Here is an 18,799-nt window from a genome sequence, read left to right as displayed (position 1 = left end):
ATCACAATGCATTGTGTCATCCCTAGTTACACCCCTAGTAAACAGCAAAAGACCAACTATTCAGGTATTTAACAGGATGCATCACAATTGTTTGTTCTGGGGTGTTAAATCAGACTACTGTCAGTACATTGTGATATATTACAGAGCAATCAGATAAACTGATCTGTCGAGGCAGCTCTGTTTCCTGTGAATGGATCAAGCTTAAAGATTAGTATTTAAAGAATCTAAAGGGTTTTTAAAGGTCATCAGCTCTAAATACACAAGATTACTGGCTTAATTAAGAAAGAAGAAGAAAGCACAACTTTATTCATCACACACTTGTGAAATTTCCTTTCTGCATTTAACCCATCTGAAGCAGTGAACACACACATACCCAGAGCAGTGGGCAGCCATGCTAACAGCACCCAGGGAGCAGTTGGGAGTTAGGTGCCTCGCTCAAGGGCACCTCAGCCCAAGGCCGTCCCATATTAACCTAACCACATGTCTTTGGACTGTGGGGGAAACCAGAGGAAACCCACACAGACAACATGCAAACTACACACAGAAAGGCCCTCGCCAGCCGCTGGGTTCGAACCCAGAACCTTCTTGCTGTGAGATGACCGTGCTAACCACTACACCACTGTGCCACCCACGTGAGATATCAGAGTATAATACTCATAATTATGGCATTAGAACTGAATATAGACAAGTCTATACTTGTCTGTATAATTAATCTATATCAATTATTGTATTTTAATTAAGATAACTTTTGTTATACATTTAATAATAAAAGCTAGCGATATCATAAACTGACGTTTCGACGTCACTGGCATTATCATCAGCGTAAAATAAAGTGTTTAAGGTGATTAAGAGTCAGTTCAAGTTTTTATAAAGTTCCAAGAGAGTGCATCAAGTAAAAACCTTGGCATGTACAGAATCAGACTGGATGTTTTTTTGGACTTTTTGCTTGGATGAGCAACATCTCATAAATCAGACAATCCAGCTTCTCAGTGCATTTTCGTAGAATAATAAATTGACTGCTCATTGAGTACACGAGTGGTAAAATTCAGGAGGAAGTCAAGTTACACAAAGCCAAACCACTGCTGGTTAGCCAACAGAACGTTATTTATTCATTTATGTGTGGTCTGTGTAATGCAGACTATACTGGCTACACCTGCAGGCATCTGTACCAATGAGCTAAAGAACATCGACACTCAACTATTGGTAAACACCTTAAGACTGAACATGGCCTCCTAGACGTTCCTGATTTGAGCAATCAATTTATTATTCTACTAAAATGCACTGGGAAGCTGGATTGTTTGATATCTGAGATGTTGCTCACCCAAGCAAAAAAGCCAGAATTAAACATCCAATCTGATTCCAAACATGCCAAGGTTGTTACTTGATGCACTCTCTTGGGACTTTATAAAAACTTGAACTGGCTTGTAATCACCTTAAACACTTTATTTTACTCTGATGATGATGTCACTGATGTTGAAACGTCCGTTTATGATATCGCTAGCTTTCGTCTCATCTCATTATCTCTAGCCGCTTTATCCTGTTCTACAGGGTCGCAGGCAAGCTGGAGCCTATCCCAGCTGACTACAGGCGAAAGGCGGGGTACACCCTGGACAAGTCGCCAGGTCATCACAGGGCTGACACATAGACACAGACAACCATTCACACTCTCATTCACACCTACGGTCAATTTAGAGTCACCAGTTAACCTAACCTGCATGTCTTTGGACTGTGGGGGAAACCGGAGCACCCGGAGGAAACCCTCGCCGGCCACGGGGCTCGAACCCGGACCTTCTTGCTGTGAGGCGACAGCGCTAACCACTACACCACCGTGCCGCCCATCGCTAGCTTTTATTATTAAATTATTCTATTATTTGCAATTATTATATTAGCAAAGACTGCTTTTGCTTTTGGAAGCAATCCAGTTTAAGTAAATACTACATGGTGTTAAAAAATTTTAACCAGAATTATTTCGGTGAGGTATAGAGGCATTTTTCCAAAATGCATTTCAGAAATTTGTTTTGTTAAGTTCACAAAGCAAATCTATGGCAAAAAAGTAGCTATAATATATTTATTTACAGAAGATGGAACATACGGTATATCTCTATTCTGTTCCAATGTTCAGGTACCCGATGAAATGCTGACAGTTTATAATGTTAGTGCAGGAACATGACTTAATCCAAGCGCATTACAGTAGATGGGATTATCAAGAGTCCAAACAGTGTCTAGGCACACAGGGTGATCACGTTGAGGGATGAGTGAACAGAAATAGCCTGGCCAGCTCTTGGAGCAGAGCAGAGAGCCAGGTAAGCTGCCTTGGTTCAACACTGTAAAACTAACTTTGAGAATATCTACCTTATGCTTTATTCAGGGATCAAAAGACATAATATAAGAGTTAAAGATTGTGTATTATAAATGTTAGCTCACAAATCTGAGGTTTAAGAGAGATTTAAAAAAAAAAATCATTCTTCTTTGCAAACTCCAAGCTTCAGGCTGAAGCACTGGACCTGTTACAAAGGCCTAGAGTGAGGAAACTAAAAAGTAGAAGGAACAGCAGGAGGTTTAAGAGAACGATCCAGGTGGCCATGAGGACAGCAAGGCGAGCCAGCACTGTGGAGGTTCCCTCCTTCCTGCGACAGCTGGTGAGGGAGACTGAAAAGATGGTCACTTTCTTTTTCAAGGGAGGGCAGGAGGAACACCAAGCAGATAATGATTCGGACTCTGAAGAGGATAATGATGATGTGGAGGAGATACCCAGTCCTTACCTGGAGAGGCCAATACTACAGAAGCACACTACTGAGGGTGAGTCTAAGTGGGGCGTTAGCTATGCCCTGGCCAGCATGCAGGGATGGCGTGCGCAAATGGAGGATGCCCACACATGCATGCCTGAAATGACTGAGGGTCTGCTGGATTGGAGCTACTTTGCTGTGTTTGATGGGCATGCTGGAAACACTGTGGCTCAGTATTGTTCCACACATCTGCTTGATCACATCCTTGCAACAGGTACATGTTCTATTTTATGAACCATTATGTTCTCATGATCGGAAATAAAACATGTTAAAGCAACAGTAATTTTAGAGCCTTCTACAGCCTGTGACATGAATAGCGATGAACTGTAATGAAAACTGAGTATTCTTTCCACAACCAACCCCATTTTCTCTCTCTCTCTCTCTCTCTCTCTCTCTCTCTCTCTCTCAAAACTGATTGTCTTTTAAAGAACAGGGGCAGGGCTAAACAGCTCTACTTCAGATGGAGGCGGGCCTAATTTCCAGACCAGAAATGTAGAACAGAATTCTGAAAATAATTAAACTAATGATCCATTGCGAAAGATTGAGAATCAGTTTTTCTAAAGTATCTTTGAAATTATATGATTATTTCAGATCTAGTTTCTTTCAGTTACAGACTCAGATTACTCATAATAAAATAATGTTTCAAACCCAATGTACTGACCGGTGCTTCTATAGAATTAGAGTGCCTTTGGATTGCCTTTGGATCCTCAGAGTAGAAGCTCAACAAATATGATCAGAAGAAACAGGATGCCTGCTATAGCCTCGTAAATCTATCCTGAATGTTTTCTAAATTGAAACAAAACCCTTTCAGTATCCTTTCAAAGAATTATCAAAACTAATGCCAATGGGTTCTCCAAAATCTAGTCCCAAAGATGGAACATATGCAGTATACATTAACTCTATACACCCCTGTTAAAATTGCAGGCTTTTGTGATGTAAAATGAAACCAAGATCAAGCATGCCAGATCTTTTTGCACTGGTTTTAATGTGATATACAGTAGCAACCAACAAAATTCACAGGGGAATATGAAGAAAAATTCACAATAACCTGTTTGCACAAATGTGTATCCCATTTATAATGGGGCATGTGATTGTGTTCAGGATTAAGCAATCACATTCAAATTCATGCTCAAAATTAATTATCGTACACCTGAATTAATGAATGAGAGAATGAATAAATGAATGACTGACTCAGGAGATTTTGTTTAACTCTAAATAAAAATGAGCTGTTTCTGTATGTTCTTTTTTTTTTTTAATCCAACTGCTGAAGCCATGGACTGCAAAGGGTTTACAAAACATGTATTTGATCTCATTATTGAAAGGTATCAATCAGGAGAGGGGTACAAAAGAATTTCCAAAACAGTAGCTGTACCGTGGAACTTTGTTAAGGAGATTATCAACAACTGGAGAAAATAACATTTGGTGAAAACAAAAAAGACAGTTTATGACCCAAAGAACACTATACTTACAATGAAGCATGGTGGTGGCAGCACCCTGCTATGCAGCTGCTTGTTTTCAGCTGGGTCCAAGCTTCTAGTCAAGACAGGGGGAATCATGGATAGTCCAAATACCAGTCTTTTTGGTATTAGATGAAAAATTTTATGACCCGAAGCATAAATCCTAGTCAGCAAAGGAATGGCTTCAGAAGAAGGCGGCCAACATTTTGGAAAGACCCAGTCAGAACCCAGACCTAAATCCTATTGAACACCTGTGGAGTGACGTAAAGAGGTCTGTGCATTGAATATTCCCTTACAATTTGATAGCTCTGGCAATAGAATTTGATAGACCTAGTATTTTTGGAAGGGAGAGTGGGATAAAATGGCCAAATCAAGATCTTGAGTGCTGTATTACAAGTAAAATGTGCTTTAACGAAGGTAAGGATGTGAGATATGCAGCCAGTGTGACTAGTATAATATAGAACATTAAAAATATACTTGAAATATTTATATTTTTGTGTTTTAATAAATCAGGCATTGAATCAAAATAGGATTAGATACGAAAGGGCTATAAAATTAACTCTCCTATAACTGTTTGACTCAAGAGCCATCAAAAAGTGTATTTCAGTCAATAGATTTTAATGTCTATTTAGTAATCACTGCTAAAATGCATCATTTTGTACAAGCTTTAACAAGCCTCAGGTACCTTGACTAGGACTCTTGTGAAGTGCTGCGTGTGTCTCCTTCCTCCACCAGGTGGCATAACTTCAGAGGAAAATGTAGAGCAAGTGAAAGACAGCATCCGAGATGGGTTCTTAGGCATTGACCGCCACATGCATGAACTGGCTCGCACCGATGGCTGGGACCGCAGTGGCTCCACAGCAGCTGCTGTCATGATCTCTCCACGAAACATCTACTTTATCAATTGTGGTGACTCCCGCACCTTCCTGTGCCGCAATGGTCAGGTGGTCTTCTACACGGAGGACCACAAGCCCTGCAACCCACGTGAGAAGGAGCGTATACAGAATGCAGGAGGCTCAGTCACACTGCAGCGCGTCAATGGCTCCCTGGCTGTATCTCGTGCCCTTGGAGATTTCACATTTAAGGAGGTGGAGTGGAGGACACAGACGGAGCAGCTGGTGTCCCCTGAACCTGAAGTCTATGATCTGGAGCGCTCACCCAATGATGAATTCCTAGTGGTGGCTTGTGATGGAGTTTGGGACGCCATCAGTAATGAAGACCTGTGTGCCTTTGTGCACAACCGGCTTTCTGTGTGTGATGATTTGAGGGAAATCTGTACACAGGTCATCGACCTCTGCCTCTATAAGGTTAGAGTCCCACAAATAGTCTTAAATGTCCCACAAAGTTGGTGAGCAAGCAAGGGATGCTTGCTATGAACTGTTAGTGTGAGTGTATGAGACCTTTTAAATTAAGATGGTTTCTATTTACTGTACCAGTTCATCATTAAATGCTATTATTATTATTAATCCATCCATCCATCCATAGCCACTTATCATGTCCAACAGGGTCACAGGCAAGCTGGAGCCTATCCCAGCTGACTATGGACGAGAGGCGGGGTACGCCCTGGACAAGTCGCCAGGTCATCGCAGGGCTGACACATAGACACAGACAACCATTCACACTAACATTCACACCTACGGTCAATTTAGAGTCACCAGTTAACCTAACCTGCATGTCTTTGGACTGTGGGGGAAACCGGAGCACCCGGAGGAAACCCACGCGGACACAGGGAGAACATGCAAACTCCACACAGAAAGGCCCTCATCGACCACTGGGCTCGAACCCAGAACCTTCTTGCTGTGAGGCGACAGTGCTAACCACTACACCACCATGCCACCCTATTCATCTCATCTCATCTCATTATCTCTAGCCGCTTTATCCTTCTACAGGGTCGCAGGCAAGCTGGAGCCTATCCCAGCTGACTACGGGCGAAAGGCGGGGTACACCCTGGACAAGTCGCCAGGTCATATGCCACCCTATTATTATTATTAATTTCTGTGCTTTTGTTGACATCATCTATGACCTAACATTACAAGAAAATTTATTATATAGTCAAGATAAACTCAGCACACTGACCCAAAGAAGATTACAGTTTGTAGGCCGTCTATGACTTCAGGTCTTTAGACCCATTTATGAGATCACTCTATATTTCAGCTCAACTTTTCTGTCATTAAAAAAAAAATGTCAGAATAGACAAGAAGATAGAATAAACATCACACAAAACATTTCTAAAAGGCATAATTTTGAATCTATAATTTGAAGCATTGGGCGTAGTGTAGTGGTTAGCGCTGTCGCCTCACAGCAAGCAGGTTCTGGGTTCGAGCCCAGTGGCCAACGAGGGTCTTTCTGTGTGGAGTTTGCATGTTCTCCCTGTGTCTGTGTGGGTTTCCTCCGGGTGCTCCGGTTTCCCCCCACAGTCCAAAGACATGCAGGTTAGGTTAAATTGACCGTAGGTGTGAATGTGAGTGTGAATGGCTGTTTGTCTCTGTGTCAGCCCTGTGATGACCTGGCGACTTGTCCAGGGTGTACCCCGCCTTTCGCCCGTAGTCAGCTGGGATAGGCTCCAGCTTGCCTGCGACCCTGTAGAACAGGATAAAGCAGCTAGAGATAATGGATGAATGAATTTGAAACATGCAATGTGACGATTAATCTGACAACAATCTTCAGCAGTGTCACACTGAATTTCCACTTTCAGTAATAGTTTAGGGTAAATTTATTTTCTTCTCATCCCTATATAATTCTATGACAAGCCTCTAATTGAAATCCAAATATCAACACAAACCATATGCAAAAAACATACACTGTTAACCCATGAATTATTCATAAATGTGTATTATTAAAGCAACCGATATTATTATTATGATTATTATTATTGTTGTTGTCGTCATCATCGCTTGCTTGTTTGTTTGTTTGTCTGTTTGTTTGTTGTTAGTTGCCCTGTGCCAGGGGGTTTGTGTCAGAATTAGTAGCAAATTTATATCCATCATGCACCAACTCAGATATGTCAGATGTCATCATACCACGTGCCTTCAGACATGAACGAGGTTCACAATAGAGAAAGCTACATGGTGACTTACAGGAGACAGCAGACAACCAGGAGATAGAGATTGAGCATGTAAACAAATGGTAATAAGTGAAAGAGTTCTGCATTGTATTATAAAATGAAAAAAAATCGATTTTAGATGATAGATTTTTTTTTCTTGGTGAACATGTAAGGCATTTATTTGCTTGTGAATTTAGTAAGAGACTAGTGATTTAGCCAGTTTATCCTTATTTGCATCGTTAATCAGCTTGTTTAGCGATTGAACTCGTGATAACATCTCTGTATTTTTCTATTTTAAGCTTGGCTATATCAGAGGAAAGTGAGACACCCAGGGCATCTGTTGTCCCTGGTGTATATATAGATAATGTCTGTATATATCTACTTGCTCTGTGTTTTGGCTAGTGTGCTATCCAGCTCCAGCCTAACGTGATTGACAGGCTGGAGAACAAAATACACAAAGTACACAAACTAAGTAATACACATATGTACATACATAGGAAACAACCAGACATAATAGTTTTGTTCCCTAAACTTTATTTAATCTAGCTAGGGTTAGAGGGATAGTTTGGAGACGTGCAGCGCTATCTCAGATTTGTAGAGACGCGAGCCATCATACAGTGCATGGTGAGATTACAGCAGAGCATCTGAGAAGTTTTGTTCCTTCACCTACAATTCGTGTTTGTGTTAATTGTATTGATATGCATGATCATTCTTCTGGGCAGCACAGTGGTGCAGTAGTTAGAACTGTCATCTCATAGCAAGAAGATTCTGGGTCCAAACCTTGTAGCTGACTGGGGTGTTTCTGTGTAGAGTTTGCATTTCTCCCTGTGTCTGTGTGGGTTTCCTCTGGGTGCTCCAGTTTCCTCCCACTGTACAAAGACATGCAGATGTGGTCAACTGGCTCCTCTAAGGCCCTGTCCACATGGCAACGGATTCAGGTGACTCCGATACAATTGTTTATCGTTTAGGCCTGGCGTCCACACGGCACCGGCGTTTTGGGTGCCCAAAACGCAATCTTTTTGAGAATGGGTTCCAGAGTGGAAAGATCTGGCAACGTTGCCATTGTGAAGTCGTCTGGATGAGTAGAACGGATTTGTTTATGATGACGTCACAACCACATGACTGTGAGTGCTTCACGCCGGGTAGAAGTGTAACGAACTCGATGCGAGTTGTCAACAAATCCTATAACTTGGTTCATGAAACGCGCTTACAAAATATTTTCACTGTGAATATTTATTGTGTAATGGTGCAAAGTGAGAGAGAGAGAGAGAGAGAGAGACTCTGCCCTTAGGGCAGAGTCAATCCCGCCAGCAAAAATAGGGAAAAAAAGGAGCGATCTCACCTCTTCAGATGATGGTTTACAGTAAGTCCTACAATACATTCCTCAAAAAGGGCGTAGAAGAGCAAATTAATCCATCAACGTGTAGCATTCAATTTATTCCGGACCATTAAAGACGCCGCCTTCCGCGTAGAATCATACATCATCCTTGCCGCCATATTGGATAGGTCAAAGCGGAGAATAAAGATTCATGTGCTGCGTTTAACTGTACCAACAGGTTTACCGTCCAAACGAGATCACATGGGATTACCTTTCACAGGTGAGAAACAACAAATTAATCCATCAACGTGTAGCATTCAATTTATTCCGGACCATTAAAGACGCCGCCTTCCGCGTAGAATCATACGTCATCCTCGCCGCCATATTGGATAGGTCAAAGCGGAGAATAAAGATTAGCTGCGTTTAACTGTACCGTCCAAACGAGATCACATGGGATTACCTTTCACAGGTGAGACTGGAAAAATACTTTTCATTGTATTTGGTCATTATAATGTAATTTTATGAACAGATTTTCCTGACTTTGTGGCTAATATGAAGTCTCGCGCATACTAATAGTTTATGCGCATGCGTCCTTACTTCTTCTATTCTTCTGGTGTCTCCGAAGGGACCGTCTTACAGCGCCCCTAGAGGTGTGGCATGTGTATTGCATCGTTTTCAGCAAGCGTTGCGTTGCCATATGGACCTGATATTTTACTGATCGTTGCCCATTTGGACGCGATATATTTTTAAATAACATCTCGTTGCCGTTGTCGTGTGGATGTAGCCTTAAAATTGCCAATAGGTGTGAATGTGAGTGTGAATGGTTGTTCGTTTCTGTGTTAGTCCTGTGATAGATTGGTGACCTGCCCAGGGTGAACCCCACCTCTCACCCGAAGCCAGCTGGGATTGGCTCCAGTTTTCCTGCGACCCTGATGGAGAAACAGTATAGATAATGGTTGGACAGATAGATGGATGGATGATTCTTCTGTAATACGACAGAAACATCAGCATTTAAATCTATCTTCAAAGTCATGAACACTTTGACCCCATCCCAAACCAATACTACTATACCAACTATTTGTACACTATTTGTATTATTATTATTTAGGGATACTATTTGTGCACATTGTTGTTTGGGACACAGCTCTCAGTCGTTTGAGTCAGCGCTATGAATTTTCTCAAAATGTCGGCACTTGTGTGGGATTAGACATACAGTGGTGCTTGAAAGTTTGTGAGCCCTTTAGAATTTTCTATAGTTCTGTATATGACCTAAAACATCAGCAGATTTTCACACAAGTTCTAAAAGTAGATTAAAAAAACCCAGTTAAACAAATGAGACAAAATATTATATTTTGTCATTTATTTATTGAGTAAAATGATGCAATATTACATATCTGTGAGTGGCAAAAGTATGTGAACCTTTGCTTTCAGTATCTGGTGTGACCCCCTTGTGCAGCAATAACTGCAACTAAACGTTTGCGGTAACTGTTGATCAGTCCTGCACACCGGCTTGGAGGAATTTTAGCCCATTCCTCCATACAGAACAGCTTCAACTCTGGGATGTTGGTGGGTTTCCTCACATGAACTGCTCGCTTCAGGTCCTTCCACAACATTTCGATTGGATTAAGGTCAGGACTTTGATTTGGCCATTCCAAAACATTAACTTTATTCTTCTTTAACCATTCTTTGGTAGAATGACTTGTGTGCTTAGGGTTGTTGTCTTGCTGCATGACCCACCTTCTCTTGAGATTCAGTTCATGGACAGAGGTCCTGATATTTTCCTTTAGAATTCGCTGGTATAATTCAGAATTCTTTGTTCCATCAATGATGGCAAGCCGTCCTGGCCCAGATGCAGCAAAACAGGCCCAAACCATGATACTACCACCACCATGTTTCACAGATGGGATAAGGTTCTTATGCTTCGAATGCAGTGTTTTCCTTTCTCCAAACATAACGCTTCTCATTCAAACCAAAAAGTTCTATTTTGGTCTCATCCATCCACAAAATGTTTTTCCAGTAGCCTTCTGGCTTGTCCATGTGATCTTTAGCAAACTGCAGATGAGCAGCAATGTTCTTTTTGGAGAGCAGTGGCTTTCTCCTTGCAACCCTGCCATGCACACCATTGTTGTTCAGTGTTCTCCTGATGGTGGACTCATGAACATTAACATTAGCCAATGTGAGAGAGGCCTTCAGTTGCTTTAGATGTTACCTTGGGGTCCTTTGTGACCTCGCTGACTATTACACGCCTTGCTCTTGGAGTGATCTTTGTTGGTCGACCACTCCTGGGGAGGGTAACAATGGTCTTGAATTTCCTCCATTTGTACACAATCTGTTTGACAGTGGATTGGTGGAGTCCAAACTCAGCATCAACAACGCTTTTTCTGAGGTCCTCAGAAATCTCCTTTGTTCGTGCCATGATACACTTCCACAAACATATGTTGTGAAGATCAGACTTTGATAGATCCCTGTTCTTTAAATAAAACAGGGTGCTCACTCACACCTGGTTGTCATCTCATTGATTGAAAACACCCAACTCTAATTTCACCTTCAAATTAACTGCTAATCCTAGAGGTTCACATACTTTTACCACTCACAGATATGTAATATTGGATCATTTTCCTCGATAAATAAATGACCAAGTATAATATTTTTGTCTCATTTGTTTAACTGGGTTCTCTTTATCTACTTTTAGGACTTGTGTGAAAATCTGATGATGTTTTAGGTTATATTTATACAGAAATATAGAAAATTCTAAAGGGTTCACAAACTTTCAAGCACCACTGTAGCAGTGAAAAATGATGTTAAGATTTAACCCATGTTAAGATTTTTTTTCACAAATATCTTGCAAAACAAAAGTTATGTACAAGTTATGTAATTAGTGGTTTTCTATCTTCCTCAAAGCAAATTCTCAAAGCAGTAATAAAACTATGTTATACGGTGATATCTGACAGATATAATTAACAGTTATTCCACAAAATCGACTCGTACATGAGCTGATAGCCAATGAGGTTCGTAGCGCCGAGTTGTTTATAAACTATGCATGACAAGATTGAGTGGAATGACTGTTTTATTCTATCCACATTCACTGGACTTTGAAAAACAGAACATTTTTATTTTTTGCAAATTCGATAAATAAAAACATTATACAAAACATCCGACAAAATAATTTCCACTTAGAATGTAAACAAACCGGTGAAATGACAGTAGCAATTTGTGAAAAATGCTAAAATAATAATTCTTGAAAAATAAAAAAAGATATAGTCTTACCATCAAATACTTTCATTCCATATTTTGTTGCTTTTTTTGTATGTTTTGGGGTTATGTTTTTGAGTAGAGTTTTTATTTTGTCCTTGGTTGGTTCAGCAACACACTCCGCCATTTTGTTTTTCTGTACTCACGGTATATGAGCTGATAGGCTAGTAGTAGAGTTAGCCAATCAAAGCATGTGATTGCTCATATCCAATGAATGTGGATATAATGAGTAATATTTGCCTGTTTTGTACAGTAGAGTTAACAGAATATAAACTCTTAGGAGCTCTTGTTGGGTCCATACATACTGTACATTCCTCACTCTTGGCCTGGATACCTTTATCATTTACCTATTCATTTTAGATATTGAATAATGTGTTTTTTATATAAATAACTGAATAATAAACTGGTACTTATAGAGTAGAAAATCCATTAGAACCTGCAGCACATCAGGGACATTGATTGTCTTTTCTCATAAATTACAGGGAAGTCTGGACAATATGAGCATCATCATCATCTGCTTCAGTGGCTCTCCACAGGTGACTCCTGAAGCTTTGCAACGGGAGGCAGAGCTGGAACAACTCATAGAGCTTAAAGTAAAAGGTTATTTTCTCATTCTTTACTCTTACACACACACACACACACACACACGTCATTACAAAACAATCAGTTAAACACTCAGTGTCTCAACCCATATGTATCTCAAATCTCAAACATCTTATCCTGTACACAGAGATCATTCAAGTGATTAGGTCTAAAAATGAAGATCTTGATCTGTTCCATGTGATGAAGTTTCTGTCATCTGAAAACATCCCTGGACTTCCACCAGGGGGTGGTATCACAAGCAAGTGAGTGCAACAGGGGTTTCTGTATGATGCAATATGCATAGACACCTAATGGATTATTCTAAATTATTCGAGAAAAAAATGTATTTATTTATTGTCTCTTTTTCTGCTTCACAGGAGAGACTGCATAATCGCTGCATACCAGAAATATTCAGCAGCTTTTAGAACTGTTGAGCCTGTGGTATGCCCTGAACAGAACGACACTTTCATGCATACTTCCACTTAGACTACTTTGAATTGAGCCAAACATTGAAACTGCTGTGTGCGAAAAAAAAAAATTCAATCCTTATCGTCATTTTATTTGATAAAATACTGTTGAAAATGGCTTATTAGTTGTATGATACTATTGGTATGGTATAGAGGATTTTGACATGACGTCACAGGTCACGTGACGCCCCGGTGTTCGCCATTTTGAAGGTCAAGCTAGCTAATGTCAACAACAGTAGCTAGTATGTTACTGTAGCAATGTTTACGTTCAGTCATTTGGATGACTGTTAAAACCTTTCAGTCTCAAGTTTTTCCTTTACTGTATTTACTAGTTTACTGAGCTAGCGCGCTCGGGCAGGCTGGGAGCGAGCGCGCTAGCTCGGGCAGGCTGGGAGCTAGCGCGCTCGCTCCCAGCCTGCCCGAGCGCGCTAGCTCAGTAAACTAGTAAATACAGTAAAAGAAAAACTTGAGACTGAAAGGTTTTAACAGTCATCCAAATGACTGAACGTAAACATTGCTACAGTAACATACTAGCTACTGTTGTTGACATTAGCTAGTGCTAACAGCTAGCTGCTAGTGCACTGCTACAACTACACCAACCCTAATAATACAGTTCTTGGTCATTGTCTGGTAACAGCAAATTTATAACGGGCCGTGTCTCAACAGACTAAGAAGTTATTTCAATGACATTTAATAACATTTTGTTTATCCTGAGGACCGAAAGTAAATGAAAATGTGAACAAACCTTAGCTGTAATAAGATGGCGACCACCGGCTCCAGGGCCGACCCGCTGATGTAGGCATGTTACCCAGCCTGGTTTTTAACGACATAGGTATACAGATCATGTGGGCCGAAGTCAGGTAAAGACGAGGGGTTCGTGTACTTCCGTACGTCAGTGAACAATCCTGGTGGAAGCAGGTAAACGTCGTTCTCTAAGCCTGCTAACCTCAATTTTTGCAAATACCTCTCCCTCTGCTCACCCTGTAAATGCCCTACGTTGCTGGATAGTGAAGGTGTTTTCTGCATCTCGCTCCTTTTTCTTTTATGTTTTTTCCCTGGTATTTCCCACACGCCTGACTGCAGGTCAGAAAGATCACCCGCGCTGCAGCGCTGCAAAGCCAGAAAAAGATAGCCTGGTAACGTGTACGGATCACGTACACCAGCATCATTGATTTTCTGGTGATATCGCTTCTTACTCGCGTCATCTAGGCCGGATAAAATACTCGACAATGAGACTTCGTCATGATCAACAGTGTATCGCTACCGGTAGTCGCCATATTTGTGACCGTCAAAATGGCGCCATCTACTTGTTGACATGGCAACGGTCACGTGGGTCGAAAACCTCTATAGAATCAACCAGGGACACCAAGGACAATCAACCAGGGAGACCAAGACCATAGTACATTAAAACAAAGAGTCAAGTGCATTGAAAAAAAAGGTACAATTTGTGCACTTGTGTTTACAGTCGTTAATGATTGAGGAACAATACAGTGGTGCTTGAAAGTTTGTGAACCCTTTAGAATTTTCTATATTTCTGCATAAATATGACCTAAAACAACATCACATTTTCACACAAGTCCTAAAAGTAGATAAAGAGAACCCAGTTAAACAAATGAGAGAAAAATATTATACTTGATAATTTATTTATTGAGGAAAATGATCCAATATTACATATCTGTGAGTGGCAAAAGTATGTGACCCTCTAGGATTAGCGGTCATATTTATGCAGAAATATAGAAAATTCTAAAGGGTTCACAAACTTTCAAGCACCACTGTACATGCAGCAAAGCACATATTCCCTCGTTCCACTGCAGATAACCATTTTTTAAACAAATATATCTGAGTTTAACTGTTATATGTCATATCTTTTTTCACTCTAGGATATTGGCGGCTCAGAGGATTCTAACTAGTAGTGGTTGCCTTGGAAACTGAATCAGAAGCCGAATCACATTTACACAGTAGCAGTCGCTATCATGGGAAACATGACAGATGAACTTTAAAGAAATAAAAAGTTGAAAATATTAGCAGCCAATCTAGAATACAATGAGAGCCATGAAAAACAAATACTGTATCTTCATCAGCTGGGAAATAGACATTTCACTCTTTAACTGAAGTGACTCTAAGTCCCTGAATATGTGGATTCCTCTTGCATGTACAGCTGACACGGGAAGCAGAATCTGCAAAATGTAGATATTATTATACATTTTTAAAACAAAGTATAAACATTCCCATGTGTACTGTCTATGGAGGTTAAGACATTATAGGGAATTTATTGTCCATCCTGTGTTGATATGGCACAAACAAAGAGACAGATGGATTATAAAACTTTACAATGTCATATAATAAATAGAGATCTTGGAATTATCATGGAAAATTAGTTAATGTTTGAATGTAAGGGTGAAAAAGTTACGACATTACATCTTAAGATTACATAATTGTCATACAGAACCTTATAATTTAAAGGTTTTAAAATAACATAGATATGTATGTGTTATCTATCATAGAATGGCGTATGCCCTTGTCATGTTTTTGTTTGTTCTTTTTTAATCATTATTATTAAAAACTAGCATATATTCATTGTGGATTTAACATAAAAAAGTAGATACACAAATAATTTACGTACTTATAGCCAGTTATATTGAAATAAGATCACAGACCCTATGTGACCACCAACAAATACATCGAATTTTAAATTATTTGTTCCAAATAAACATATTTAATATATTTGACTCTTTTTGAATGTGTTGCCTTATTTTGCAAAGGGGTACTTTAAAAGTCCAATGCTGTTTTTTCCATCACTTTAGCAAACATTGCATCTAAAACACTAATTTGCACACTGCAGTGAAGCCTGTGTCTAGAAACACTAGTCTAAAGCTGTCAATAGAGATAATATTAGGCAGCAAGAGAACCATCAGTTCTTGAAGTTGATGTGTTGGAAGCAGGAAAAATGGGCAAGCGTAAGAATCTGAGTGACTTTGACAAGGGCCAAATTGTGATGGCTAGATGACTGGGTCTAGTTAGTACTGTATCTCCAAAATGGCACATATTGTAGGGTGTTCCTGGTACGCAGTGGTTAGTACCTACCAAAAGTGGTCCAAAGAAGGATAACTGGTGAACTGGTGGCAGGGTCATGGGCGTCAAAGGCTCATTGATTCGCATGTGGCATGAAGGCTAGCCCATATGGTCCAATCCCACAGAACAGCTACTGGAGCACAAACTGCTGAAAAAGTTCATGATGACACCTTTCAGTGTTAATCAGTGTTATTCACTTCACCAGTCAGTGGTCATAATGTTATGGCTGATCAGTATAATACGAATGATACCTACATTAAGCATACCCCAAACTGTTGGAAGCACACAATTGTATAGAATGTCTCTGTATGCTATAGCATTACAATTTCCCTTGACTGGAACTAAGGGTATATAGTCTATGCTGTCATGTACTCATAGCATGCCAAAAATGCTAATTCAGCCATGAATAATGGTAGCCAGTGGTGAGTAGCCTGGTCATACATAGCCTAGCCATAGGATGAACAATCTGAACTTACTGAAGATGTATTTTTGACCCTCAGTTAAAAAGTGTAGCTCTGTCTCTCTTGTCTGAGAGGCTCCTATACCTGAAGTCTTTGTGAGTTGGGGTTATGATCTTATAGGGATTGTTCACACCTGTTGTCTCTCTCCTAAACCTGACTCTAACTGACCAGAGACTTGGTACTTTACCTGAGTTCCAACAGTTTATCACTGACAGTCACACAATAGATAGATATTAGAGTTAATATACTGACATGTTTCTTACCATTTATTGTGACACAAACAATAATTAAGATGAAAAAACAGAAATCTGGAATGTGCAGAGATAGTCACCCCCCCAAAGTCAATACTTTATAGAGCCACATTTTGCTGCAATTACAGCTGCAAGTGTCTTGAGGTATGTCTCTATTAGCTTAGCACATCTAGCCACTGAGATTTTTTTTTGCCCATTCCTGTGGCTGTCAGTGGCTGTCATTGGCTGTTGCCCATCACCTGCTCCTCCTCTGTGTGTATTTAAGCTGCTGTCCTCCCTAGCTTCAGTGTCAGATCGTCTTCTAGACATCGACTCCGTCAACTCTTCAATCCTGGTAACCTGACCCTGCATTTCTGTCCCTTATCTTGCTACCTGATCTGTGACTCTGTGTTCCAGCCTGTTCCCTACTCCTGCCTGTTGTGCTGTCTTGTCTGTCTGCTGAGGGACTGCTCGCTGGGAGACTGCCTGAACACCTAGTGCTGTCAGCCTCACTGCTTTGACAACACCTGATCCAGTCTGAGCTTTGCTGCTAAGCAGGGTTGAGCCTGGTCAGTGCTTGGATGGGAGACCACAGCCATCCCTGCCTCTCACTCTTCTTGCCACTGAACTTCACACATGCACATCCTCCCAACTCCCTTTCCCCTGTTATCAATAAAACTGAAATGTTTAACTTGCGCTCTTGGGTCCTCGTCTGTTTCTCTTGACAGAACGATCTGACCATCATGGACCCAGCGCCCTCCCTGACCAGCATGGTGACTGAGCCTGAAGTGACTGCCCTGCAGCGACTGGAATGTACAGAGGGAGAAATAAACCGGATGGCCAGCGACATTGCATCTCTGCGCCAGCTTAACCAGCAGCAACAACTATTTCAGCAGCAACAGCTCCAACAGCTTCAGCTAACCCAGGTCCTGCAAGTTCTCACCAACCTCACCGTTCCACCTGCTCTGGCTCCCGGTGACCCAGAACCGAAGATTGGTAATCTGGAATGTTTCAATGGTGACCCAAACCAGGTCCGGCCATTCCTGACTAGCTGCTGTATCCAGTTCTCTCTGCAGCCCAGGACCTTCTCGACGGAGGGAGCCAAGGTGGGGTATGTCATCACTCACCTGACCGGCCGGGCTCGGCTGTGGGGGACAGCTGAATTCGACCGGCAGACCCCGGCCTGTGCCTCCTTCAGTGCCTTCGCTGAGGAGATGTTAAAGGTGTTCGACCTGGGCTCATCAAGAACAGAGGCGTCACGAGCACTGATGAGTATCCCTCAGGGCAACTGGATGGTGGCAGACTACTCCATCGACTTCTGAACCCTGGCGAGGCGCAGTTCGTGGAACATGGTGGCGCTGGTGGATGCCTTCCTCCACAGTTTGGCGGACTACGTCAAGGATGAGCTCTTTTCCCATGAGCAACCCCCGACACTCGATGAGGCCATTGCCCTCGCCATACACATCGATCACCGTATCCAGATCCGCAGACGAGAGAAGGGGCATCCTAGTCAACCTGCCACCCACACTCGGGGTGAGTCTTCTGCTGCCCAGTTCCCGCCTGTCAAGCCCCAAAGCCATCATAATCAGTCTGAGCCCATGGAGATCGGCTGTACCTCCCTCACCCCCGAGGAGTGACAGCGCCGCCTAGCCTCCATCCGTAACCCCCTGCTTCAGCTCCGCCTTCAGCTTCCCGACACCGCTTGTGCCCTGGCCGCCCTGGTGGACTCTGGAGCTGAAGCTAACATCATGGACACTGAGCTCGCACGGCAGCTGGGTATGGGGTGCCACCATCTTACTCCACCCGTTCCTGTACGAGCGCTGGGTGGACATCGTCTCGGCACTGTTACACACATCACAGCCCCCGTGACAATGCTGCTGTCAGGTAACCACCAGGAGTCCATCCAATTCCACCTCCAACACTCACCCGGCCAACCACTCATCCTAGGATACCCGTGGCTCCGTCTACACAACCCCCAACTTGACTGGGAGACTGGCACCATACGAGAGTGGGGAAGGGGCTGTCATCAGACCTGCTTGAAGGGAGCCGTCCTGCCAACCAACCAGGAGACCACCAGCTCCACCCCCGACATATCGAAGGTTCCTGTCTGCTATCACCACCTGAGGGAGGT

General features: G+C 41.8%; 1 protein-coding gene across 1 annotated transcript; it reads left to right on the top strand.

Annotated features, from left to right (window-relative positions):
* Nucleotides 1-2,582: 2,582 nt before the first annotated feature.
* Nucleotides 2,583-14,844, top strand: ppm1na (protein phosphatase, Mg2+/Mn2+ dependent, 1Na (putative)). Its single transcript, XM_060898135.1, has 6 exons — nt 2,583-3,000; nt 4,979-5,550; nt 12,339-12,456; nt 12,587-12,701; nt 12,816-12,879; nt 14,786-14,844. The coding sequence occupies exons 1-6, from the start codon at nt 2,583-2,585 to the stop codon at nt 14,813-14,815; spliced, it is 1,317 nt and encodes a 438-aa protein (XP_060754118.1). The 3' UTR covers nt 14,816-14,844.
* The last annotated feature ends 3,955 nt before the right edge of the window (nt 14,845-18,799 follow it).

The sequence above is a fragment of the Neoarius graeffei genome, chromosome 17, assembly GCF_027579695.1.
Source record: "Neoarius graeffei isolate fNeoGra1 chromosome 17, fNeoGra1.pri, whole genome shotgun sequence".
Classification (NCBI taxonomy): Eukaryota; Metazoa; Chordata; class Actinopteri; order Siluriformes; family Ariidae; genus Neoarius; species Neoarius graeffei.
The sequence above is the reverse complement of the archived record's forward strand: the minus strand, read 5'-3'. Positions and strand labels throughout refer to the sequence as shown.

Coding starts and splice junctions, on each gene's coding strand:
- ppm1na (XM_060898135.1), top strand. CDS start 2,583: ATGAGGACAGCAAGGCGAGCCAGCACTGTGGAGGTTCCCTCCTTCCTG. Junction 5,551..12,338: donor TCGACCTCTGCCTCTATAAG/GTTAGAGTCCCA, acceptor CATAAATTACAG/GGAAGTCTGGACAATATGAG. Junction 12,702..12,815: donor GGGGGTGGTATCACAAGCAA/GTGAGTGCAACA, acceptor TCTGCTTCACAG/GAGAGACTGCATAATCGCTG.